General features: G+C 42.6%; 1 protein-coding gene across 2 annotated transcripts; it reads right to left on the reverse strand.

The window, feature by feature from the left end:
* Nucleotides 1–84: 84 nt before the first annotated feature.
* gaa (alpha glucosidase) lies at nucleotides 85–11,510 on the reverse strand. Of its 2 annotated transcripts, none has more exons than XM_060042225.1 (19): nucleotides 10,158–11,510; nucleotides 9,643–9,794; nucleotides 9,129–9,294; nucleotides 8,811–8,907; nucleotides 8,456–8,575; nucleotides 8,011–8,129; nucleotides 7,753–7,884; nucleotides 7,430–7,540; nucleotides 7,070–7,183; nucleotides 6,819–6,903; nucleotides 5,554–5,674; nucleotides 4,896–5,029; nucleotides 4,550–4,701; nucleotides 4,047–4,189; nucleotides 3,561–3,702; nucleotides 3,090–3,188; nucleotides 2,615–2,779; nucleotides 1,602–1,754; nucleotides 85–735 (listed from the first exon to the last, which is right to left on the reverse strand). In XM_060042225.1, exons 1-19 carry the CDS (start codon nucleotides 10,707–10,709, stop codon nucleotides 670–672), a joined length of 2,823 nt encoding a protein of 940 aa, XP_059898208.1. In that variant the 5' UTR covers nucleotides 10,710–11,510; the 3' UTR covers nucleotides 85–669. The 2 variants fall into 2 exon arrangements, with proteins under 2 accessions (XP_059898208.1, XP_059898201.1); XM_060042218.1 differs by having other exon boundaries at nucleotides 4,047–4,195.
* Nucleotides 11,511–11,583: the final 73 nt, after the last annotated feature.

The raw sequence follows: 11,583 nt of genomic DNA on the forward strand, positions 1-11,583 counted from the left end.
GTATTGCCTTATATGTTAGTTGTAAACTAATAAATTAAGCAACAACCACCAATGTGTTGGCTAAATTAATAATCCAACGAGGACCACATTTACAAATCCTTTATTGAAATGCAGTGAAAAACAAAAACAGAAGCACATTTAAATTCGAAAATCAATCGCTAAATGTTACTTTCTTCAGTGTAGCAGTGAGAAGCAGTCATTGCTAATAAAGTGACCAAGATAAATAATGATGATAGCTTCAAAGTTCGATTATATAAAACAGACCAGATTATGTCCATTGATACATGGATACCATGGGTTTATGTGAAGGGGAGGTAAACAGTGCATATTTCACAGTGCACTGAACATGTTAACAACAAAAAGCTAAAGGCAATCTTACACATTTCTCCTTTAAATGGAATTCACTTGATGAAATAAATACAATTATACACATGATATATACAATAATCATTCTCTCGCAATATCCACTTGGCTTGGATGAAAAAACCGAAAGATGTTATTCCAACCATGTTGATTACTTTACTGTTTCCATGATCTGGGGTTAAAACAAATGACTTAATTTGCCTTACATTTTGGAGATAGATTGCTTGCTTCATAGGACAACCAACAGGTAAGAAAGCTGATGAGGGGGAACAAGTAGTGTGAATGAAGCGGCTTCTTCTTCCGAAATCACAGAGCCCACCGGACTGTGAAAACCTCTGACATGGGCAGGGCCAAACCCTTCACCTTCAACGCCTCCAGACAGACAGACAGACAGGCAAAGAGAGAGTTTAGAGTATATAACCAGATGATTCTTTATTATGATCAAAATTAATTAGCATGTTTATGATCTGCGATAACTGGTTAATGCACCCTTATCATCTTCCTACCATAATCTTATTATCATAATGTGTACAGCTTAATTCAGCAATTTTTGCTATTTTTACGTAATATTCTTACATAATATATCTGTTCAGTTTTATTTTAGCCTTTTATGTGTTTCTTTAATGTTAATTATTTCTAACTGTACTACTATAAAGTGTTTTGATGGCTAGATTGATCTGTTGTTTCTTTATCCTACCCGTTAAATCGTTGTATTGCTCTTATTGTGTTTCTGCTTCAGTCTCTCAGTCCATGAAAGTTTCTTACATTGCACTTCCGTATTTTCTACTGGAGATGCTATCATGCTTGTGGTCGAGACATGCTCTATGAAGATGGTGTGTCATCCACTCTGAGAACTATAACCTCGTCATCCTCCCATGGCCCTGCTTTTAGACTGTATACTCAAAGCTTGCCTAGTGAGTCAAAATTTAGTCTGTTGGTCACTTTAACATTGAAACATTGAAACTTTGAACTATAACATTCATAAACTTGCATATAATCATATTAATAATAATCAAAACAATAATCATAATATTAAATAGCCTTATTGATTATAGACGATATTTATATTTATATTTATATACAAAGCGCTAGATAAAACGGTGATAAAACTGGAATTGCTGGTATTTGAGCAAACACAAATACGTAAAGTGAGATTTAACCATTTCATAAAAACAGTTGATGGAAGTTGACAAGTAATTACAACTAACACCTCAGATCCGGCCAGGGCCTCGGCTCACCTTGGTGTCTGTGCGATAGGTGAAGTCCAAGACTCTCAGGCCGTTGGCCCACACAGATACGGGCCGTGACGGCACCCCGAACACCCTCAGACCCCCCAGAACCAGGCGGCTCAGACCCCCGTTCTGCCTGACCGGGTCACCCACAACCTGGGACTGGAGGATCGAAATCACCAAGGGGTCACCAGAATAGGAACAAAATATAGAGTTTTCTTGCATTAAAGGCACTGCTTGTAGGATTTTTACACACAGGAATCACTTTAAATTGCCAAAATATGAACAGGTTGTACTTTAAATGTGCCCTTGCCCGACTTTCCAACAACCTTTGGGCAGATTTCTAGTATATAAGAAATAGGCCAGGAAAAAGGAGTGTATAAAACTAACATTAGTTTTTGATTGTTTTTGTCTCTACCCACAGTAATTACTGATTCTTACATATTGTACATTTAAAGGGCCTTAAGGTTAAGCTTAAATTCCTAAAAATGGAACTAGTCGGCCGAGCAAACAATGTCGTTAAATCTCCTAGTCCGTGGTAGAGCTGTCACCTGAAGCACGTAATGAATGTGTTATAACCAGTTCAGAGTTTGATTTCCTTATGTTCCAAGGAAAATGTTTTCTTTTAAAAAATCTGAAATCTGAAGTTTCCAGACCAGACTATTTTGAGGTGTTGCACCTCGATTCATGAACCTTAGATCTGCATAATCCCTCCCTATATCTTCAAAACACATGTAATCGACCATCTTCTGCGCTTTGTTGTTTTAATTCTTGATAGAAATTGGAAAGTATATAATTTTTATATTATACCTATCTCCTATTATGCAACTGAATACCACAACACTAAAAAACCTACTTCCTGATTCCTATAGCCACACTCTGTCATGTTGTATTTTTTATAAAAACGATTTTTGCAGCAACTGGTTCCTCATTTGTAGGTCAAGTTGCATAACATCATGTGCTAAATGACTGAATGTAAATGACCGGATGGAAGTGAATATCAGTGAAGAAGTCTTCCCCACCTGAGCAGCGATGAAGAGGACATAGCAGTACTCTCCGGTATGGAAGGTGTCCATGCTGTCCCCGTCGTCCCAGAACAGGTCCCCGCTGGCCCAGCCCCTTGGGGACAGTGCCACCGTGAGGAGGAAAGGATTTCTGCGCGAGGCGTTGGTTGTCAGGGCTGGCTCCTGCAGAAATAGAGAAGATTTTGTAGTTCATGTAACCCTATTCTATGTTTGGAGCCTGTAATGATAATGGGTCAAAAAAAGCAGACCTATAACCCTATACTGACACTAAAATGTACGATAAAATCCTGTCTGAAGGTAAACACCTGAACTCAAGAAGATAATCGCATTCTCTCTTATTCTAATCAAGAGTTTTTTTCGGATTTTGCTCCAGTACCGGAGTACATCTCTGCATTCTATTCATTCATTCATTCAATCTCCTGATGAAACCAAAGGAGTCGAGCAGCTTCTCTGTGCGCCCCCATACTCTGACCTGCTGTGGGATGACGTGTCCCTCTCTCACATGGACGTTGATGGTGTCCAGCGGGGCTGGCAGGAGCAGGTACTGGCCCTTACTGTAGAAAGGCAAACCCTGCAAACCCATTACATGGGCAGGTAGGACTATAAGACTTTTATTTTATTAGACTATAACAGGTTTAACATAACATTGATATTTTACCACCAGATGTGAGGTCGATTTTTTTTACGTTTTGCAATGGCTGATCTACATCCATGGGATGTGAAACATTTGTCCTCACAAACAACCCACAACCGGCCATTGGCAATTGTGGTCGTTCTCAGTGAAGGCAATACACACCTAAATGATCTACCCTAGGTTGGCAGTACTTTATTAGAAATATATTGATTCAAAGATATTCGTTTCATCTGCGTTTTTTTAAGCACGCAGGGCAAACAAACCATGGGCAAGGTGATTGGAGAGGGAGTGGGAGGTGTCAATGCTTACATCCTCCAGACTGTACCAAGTTCCTGCGGGCAGGTAAGCGGCCAGTTCAACGACCCCTGGCTCCAACACAGGGCTGATAAGCAGCGAGGGCCCCCACAGGAACTGCCTGTCTATGGTCTGGCAGTTGGGGTCATTGGGGAATCTGAAAGTAGGATAAGCCAAGCTCAGAGATCCTTATTACTGTGTGAGGGAGAGGAGAGCGGTGGGAGAGTGAGAGACAAAAGCAGTGGGGAGAAGGGGAATGTAAAGATAGAAAATGAGGAGAGGGAGAGGAAGAAGAGGAGGAGAAGAGAGGCAGAATGAGAGGAGAGGAAAGGAGAATGAGATAGGAGAGGAGAGGAAAAGAGAAGGAGGGCAGAAGAAGAACGAGAGGATAGAAGAACAGCGCAGATGAGAGGACGAACGGATTAAAGAGAGACATGAAAAGGATAAAGGGAGCAAGAAGTGCCGACGAGAAGAGACGGAAAGAGATGTAGAGAGACGTACTCCAGGAAGAGGGGCCGGGCCACCGTGTCTGCGGAGGTGTGTGCGTGATGGAAGAGTGTGTAGAGGAATGGAAGGAGGGAGTAGCGCTGGTTCAGGGCCCTCCGCATGGCCGCCTGGGCTTTCTGCCCAAACACGTAGGGTTCCTGGGGCTAGCGCACACACACACACACACACACACACACACACACACACACACACACACACACACACACACACACACACACACACACACACACACACACACACACACACACACACACACACACACACACACACGCAAAGACTTTAGAATAACCTCTCTTAGTACATCAAACAGATGCACTTGTAAGAAAAAAAATCCTACAATAGCGGCTAAACACAAAGACAAAAGGCTCAAAAACCTGACTAAACCAAAGTAAACAACGCAGCCTGTCCAAACAGGACAACAAATGACATTGTGTGCACAGCAAATAAGCAACAGCGTGCCAACACAGGGACATGTAGGGGCGGACGGTCCGTCTCACAGCGTTGGGCCTGTCGTTGTGGTTCCTCATAAAGGGGTAGAAGGCACCCAGCTGCATCCAGCGCACACACAGTTCCTCTGTGGTGTCCCCCCCGAAGCCACACACATCAGCCCCCGCCAACGCCATGCCCGACAGGCCCAGCTGCAGCACAGCTGGGAAGGGGGTAGAGGGGAGGATAACAAACGAAAGGTCATAAAAAAAGGACAATAAAGTGACAGTAAAGAGACAATACTTTTTGATCGATTTGGGAACAGAGCTGTGTATATATTTTCTGGGACTAAACCCCAGTGAGAAGGTAATCCATTGTGTTCTCTGGCACCACAGATGCACACGTGCCCCTCCTTACCAGGAACAGAGTACCGCAGCTGCTCCCAGTCGCTCCGGACGTCCCCGGTCCACACCCCGGAGAAGCGTCCGATGCCCGGAGAGGAGGAGCGGGAGAGGACGAAGGGCCGCCTCCCCCTGACCTCCAGCAGGGCTCTGCCCACACAAGACACTCACTGAAGTTTACAATTACAATTTTACTTTATTTATGTAGCACCCAAAAAAAAAGTATATTTTTACCAAAGTGCTGTAAAGATAAGTTTACAGCCTTCACAGTCAATACACATGCAGTCAAATAAGGGACACAGTAAAAACAGGAAATCACAAAATTAAATAAGCATTTTTTGTTGCCTAACAATTTGTTATTGCTATGAATGAGCCACAATCAAACAGATCCTTTACAAAACGTCTATATTGAAAGTGTATTAAAAAACAGCAATCAATCTTTCTCGTGATGGCAGTCCGTGCTGTGAATGCTATGAATGTCTATAAATGACATTGATTGATGAAATCCATTGTGCATGTGCTCCTGAATCCCCTCATAAAGTCAGGCAATTTAAATGCTTCGGTTGTTACTACCAGAACTCCCCTTGTGCCTTGTAAATCTCAAATAGACATAGGTTGAACAAGGCAGTGCAGTTTCACACTTTTTACCAGATACTTGCTGTGTGCCATGTTACCTGTAGGTGGCGTTGGCCTCTGTCAATCCGTACAGATTGTGCATGTTGTAGTGGGTGGACAGGTTCTGCTGCGCAGACATGCAGAGGGTGCCCACGTTCAGCTGGCCTCCGATGACACCCTCTTTAAATGGAAGACAAGAAACACAGACACAGACACACACGCAGACAAACATACATACACACACATTACAGTTCAAGGATGAAATAATAAGATAAGATATACTTTATTAATCTAAAAATCCCATGATGCATTCTGATGTACCAGCCATATTCTGGCTGTAAACCAGGTCAACGCCTCCCCCTTTTGTTCAAATGCCTGTTAACAGGTATATAGCAAGAACTCTCACTCTTTCTTGCTGATATCACCCTCCATTTTAAAAGATAAGGACCACTGCCTGTATTGACCTAACTAACCGTACGCCCGAGTAAAAGTCCAATACATGGGCATATCCTGCTTGTAATGTTGACAGGAAACCATCGGCCGTGTCTATGTAAACATGCCTGTTCAGTTTCAGCTTAACCCAACACCTGTGGGTTTAATGTTGTCCTATCTACTTTTTAGTCATTTGGTTGCCAATACTTTTTTTCCCAAGTGGTTTACACATTATACATTCATATACATGTCATGAAAGAACAGGTAGTGGGTTGGGCATCTTGCTAAAAGGTTAACACTATCCTATGGTCCACATGTGTGAAACAAAAAGTCAGAGGATAAATCCGGCATATAATACATTATATCCAAAGATGCATGCATACTCAAAATACCAGTACCACTGGTATTTTTTTCAGCAGAACCCATTGACTTTATATTAGACACATTCCACATTCAGTTGGACTCCTGGTTTTCATTCAGCACTGTTGTAAACTCAAGCAGCAAGAGGCAGTCCCACCATTCTATGCAAATTCTCAAGCAAATTGCCATTCAAAGAAATAATGGCAAATGACTGAGGAAATGCACCCTGGTCTGCTAAAGGGCAAACCAATTTAAAAAAGCTTCCAGACGGATATTTAGAGAAAATAAATAGTATGCACAAAGCAACTGGTCAAAACGAAAGGTTGATTTTATGAAGTACTTATGTCACACACTCACTCAATTGTATGTCTAGTTTATGAAAAGGGACCGTTTCACACTGTCCCTTAAAAGTTAGTGATCTATTTATTCTTGAATGGGCAAACTTACGGAATTATCTTCGTTCAAAATCATCATAAGAGTATGTTATAAGAGTAATTGAAAGCGATCAATGGCAGTGATCCAGTAGACTTACTTGGTGTATAGGGTGGAGCTTCCAGGTCACTGTCTGGACAGCCGTCCACTGAACCCTGCACAAAATTGGCTGGTTCGTTCATGTCCTGGGAAGAGAGGAAACTAGATGAAATCATGTAAATGTTAAATGTATGAAATAATAATAAGGTGCTGGTCTACCAAACATGCTTCTGTGTATACATGTGAGGTCAGACACAGCTCATTAGTGTGAGTGAGTGAGTGAGTGTGTGTGCATGTGTAAACAAAACTTACGATCCACAGCCCATCTAGTTTGACGGTAGAGTGGAAACTTTGGATGCAGTCTCTCCACCAGAGGATAGTCTCCGGGTTTGTGAAGTCGGGGAAGGCAGTCCGGCCCGGCCACACCTGGGAAACAGGGATAGAAATACAATACAGCGACTCAGCGGGTGTCTGCATAGCACTGGCTTCTGCTGTGCTAGCATATGGCAATTCAGTGCAGGAACACAGTTTAGAAACACAGACTCATTTCAGGAACACAGAATAATTTCACTATGGTAATGAAAAGCAAGGTTTCAACCTGAAACTATTTAGTTATTTCAAATACAGGGGCTAGGGTTAGGGATATGCAAAACACAAACAGTAGAGCCCAACCTTCCCGATGAGGGTGTGTCCCGTAGCATTCCTAATGAAGACCCCTCTCCTCTGTCCATCCTCATAAGGAAGGTACGTCCCTTTAGGACTGCTGCTGCTGATACCAGGATCCTGAGAAGAAGAAGATGGACTGGGATGGTACGTTCTGTCTGAGAGCACTGACCCCTATTGGCAGATTATAGGAACTACTTGGTTTTCTGCAGGGTTTACAGAATCAGGATAACCAGCACTTTCAACAAATTGAACCCCTTTAAAAACTGTGTGTTCGTTTGAGAGTTAAAACAGGGGTTTTATGGTTTAAAGATATTGATTTTGCAACTGACCAGTATGAGAATATACTTCATCCCTCTCTGATGGAACTCCTCCACCATGTCTGGTAAATCCCCGAATCTCTGGGGGTCAAAGGTGAACACCCGGCGCTTGTCTGCGTAGTCCAGGTCATTCCACTGCACATCCTATTTAAACCATTAGCCACCAATCAATGCACAACAATATACGTTATTGGTTACATCCCACATGAATCCCATGACCACCTGGTAGATGTTTCATTTGAATTTGGAACCAAATTAGAAATTATTTACCAGTGGGAAATTGTGCATGTGCATGCGCTGTACCACGGATCGGGTCTCATTGGAGGTGTGATAGCCCCAACGACACAGGTGGAAGCCCAGCGACCAATAGGGAGGCATCATGGGGTAGCCTAGGGGTGGGGAGGGCTTTAGGTCAACCAATCATAACTCACATGACCACTCATTTCCACCCATACCCGACAGACTATCAACAATAAAGGACCCCAACTATAAAAAGGTATGTCCTTTAGCATTCACGCAAAATGTGTGTGTGATCACATTACTGTGATTCATGTTAATCAAATTAGACTAAAAAATCCAGGAAAAAACAGTGGCCCATCATCACCATAAACATCAAACATCACTGAAATACAAAAAAAGGAGCCATTATCACACAACTTCTTCAAAGCCAGTTTGAATTGAGTTTACTGATTTTGGATGAAACGGAGCCCCATACCGACAACCTGCAGGTACTGTCGTACCACACTCTGGGGGTCGGGGCCCAGAAAGACGTACAGGTCCAGGATCCCTCCAACTGACACCCAGGTGAGGGCAGGCGTGGGCTGCAGGGCCACCTCTTATGCAAAAAATATCACAAAGTAAATATCGATATGATATATATACTGTATACATGGGAGAGTGGGTGCACTATAGTGTCTTAGAGGGCCCCTTATTTTACCACCAGGTGTGACATTGATCAGCCATTACAGGCCATTTCAGTATCGACCCTTGCGTGACAATCAAAAGTTCACCCAGATGTATGATTTAGGTGGTAAAACAGGGGCACTCCAGGCAAAACGGGTGTTGAGTACCCATGGCATTGCTGTTGAGCAGGAAGACGCCGTGCGCTAGGCCGTCCTCCTCTTGGACCAGGTAGAACGGGTGGGACCCATACATATTAGCATTAGCCTGTAGCAGCGGGTTGGGAAAAACAAGGACATACAATCAATTAGGTAACGTAGACTAGCATACTGGAATAACTAAGGAAATATAAGATTTAATTGTGAATGTATGGCTATATAAATATACCATACAATTACTTCTATAAAGCCTGAGTCAAAAAAAAAAAGTTACAAAGTTAACATTGGTCAACAAAAACAACCATCCAATGCAGGTACTCCTAAACTGACATGAGGCGCCATGTCCCTGTTCCAGAAGGTGAGGCTGGTCCAGTTGAGGTCCAGGCCCAGCAGGGTGTAGTGCTCCCCCAGGCCGGACAGCACCGGGGAGGCCAGGGAGGTGGAGAGCTGCAGGTACTGGTCCGAGAACAGCAGCGGAGCCACGGTGGTGTTCAGACTGGACAGAAAGGGAGGTCAGGGGGGAAGGTCAGTGAAGGGGAGTGAGGTCATTTAGGTCATTTGGGATGAGAATGAGGAACCTTCACCAAGAGGCTGGAGATAAAATGGGCATATAATGTTGACAAGACGGGGTGCGGCTTTTTACAAATAGGTTGTGGAGTATACTTTTTGTCGATTTGTGGTTTCAATTCTTTAAATTCTTATAATTTCTCTTCTTCTCCTAGTTTTGTATGCATGCTGCTCTACAAAAATGTAAAATATAGAAGTTGTAGTTATTACAAAGCACTTTTTGTGATGTGGGAATAATTAACGGAAAGTTTAACTTATTTGAAAATGATCAACTCACATTACACGGCCATTGGATTTACGTTGAATGATGAAGCCAAAAGGGTCTGGCTGGAACTCGGCTGTATAGAGAGAGTCGTGGTCGGTCTTCAGCCCACGAAAGTTACCAGGAGGCAGAGGAACTTCATATCGCTTCAACGAGGGGTCCTTCAACTAACAAATACATTTGCATGGTGAGAAATGACCATATTTATTTTTTTGAAATGCATTTTCTTTAGTGTGATCAAACACAACTCCTAATCAGATAGTGAAATAGTGGCTAGGGTGAATGGTAAAAGGTAGTGGGTTCATTCCCCAACATACACAAGCACCCTTGAGAGAGATACCTATGCTCATTAATGACTTCTATCTGAATTCACTGATGCCTTGGATTAAAACGTCTCCCAAAGAAGAAATTATAAATAATAATAGTATAAAAAACTCACATAATTACTCACACATGTACCTCAACTCAAATAAGGTACATTTGTTTCATTTTGTTTCAAATATAAAAATGCCTGATTTAGAGAAACTTACTGTGAGATGGAAGCAGTTCGGCGTCTCCTCTATTACCTCCAGGCGCAGTGTGGTTATGTCCCTGGGGAGGTAGGAGGGAGTCGGTCGTACCAGAGTGGCACCCCGGCCTCTCTTGGTGGGGCTGAGCGGACCCATCTTGTAGCCGCTATATGACCGAGGATAGTAGCACCAAGGAGGGCCAGAGGTGAGCGCCAGAGGGGCATAGCAACACCCTCGTTCCTGACACTCACTCCGAGTCAGTACTCGGTCTCTGGAGCAGTCGAATCTGCTGTCCAGGTTCATGAGACACTTGGAAGAACCAGCGTCCGATGGTTGTTGGGTTATTCCCGCTTGATCCGTCCATATTTTCACGAAGATGTTCCGAACTTTTTCTAGAAGGTTCACAGATGCTGGAGGACGTCCCACGGGTTCCTCAGAGCGGATTTTGATCGTATCATAATCAGACACATGGCTGACGTACAGACAGGTCAATAAAGCAGAGATGAAGAGGAGCCCAGCTGAGAGGACCGCCGCACCAGACAAATCTGCCATCAGATGACCTGTCCGCACCATCAGTTACTATGAAACTAGAGGTGACCGTTATTCACTGTAGCCCCTTAAGATACACAGATAAGATATCATTGTGTTTAGGCCCTTAAACGATTTGGCCATGTGTAACGTTACTTATTGTGTACTTACTGTTTATAATGAAGGTAACAGGCGTTAGAAGTAACAACAAACGAACTCAAGGGAGTCTAGTTTAGTTGCGAATAGAGGTACGAAATATCATATAAGAGGCAATTATAGTTCTTCATACAAGATTATTGGCAGTTATATCATAAACCGGTTCAATGCATTCGCTTCAGTCTGCATTCACAATTAAAGGCTAACTTTCTGTTGTACCCCCGTGCCTCAGTTTGTTTTGGTTTGTCGTTTTTAGACTACGGAAAGCCCGATAGGACAGTGTACATATTCCGCGAAACACCCAAAGGTTTTGGTATGTTTAGCGACAGTTTAAATATATGGAAATACTTCAGTAGCAAACTTAAATAAGGAACAGTACTGTGCCTAAAATTGTCATAAATCATATTGCTTCTGGACATTTCCTTAGCAATTATTTTTATCCATTTTATTCAAAGCAATTCAGACTCCCTGTAAAACATAATTAAAACTTTGTCGAGAATGCATATATTGTTCAAATACAATTATATTTAACTACTTGTTTTATCATCAATTCTTTATGAAAGATAAAGCAGGATGGGGTGGAAATCATGTGTCAGTCTTTAGGCTGACAACACTCCTGAGTAATAAACACAAGTCAACAGGTTGCAATTTAATTCATGATATGCAGTTTTAGCAGGTGGCCTTAGTAAAGAAGTGAATGATTCGACTGTGAGCAAAACTAAAGCATGGAAATAGATAATGTTCACTTTCGACTACTAATATT

Source organism: Gadus macrocephalus, chromosome 2 (assembly GCF_031168955.1).
Source record: "Gadus macrocephalus chromosome 2, ASM3116895v1".
NCBI classification, from domain to species: domain Eukaryota; kingdom Metazoa; phylum Chordata; class Actinopteri; order Gadiformes; family Gadidae; genus Gadus; species Gadus macrocephalus.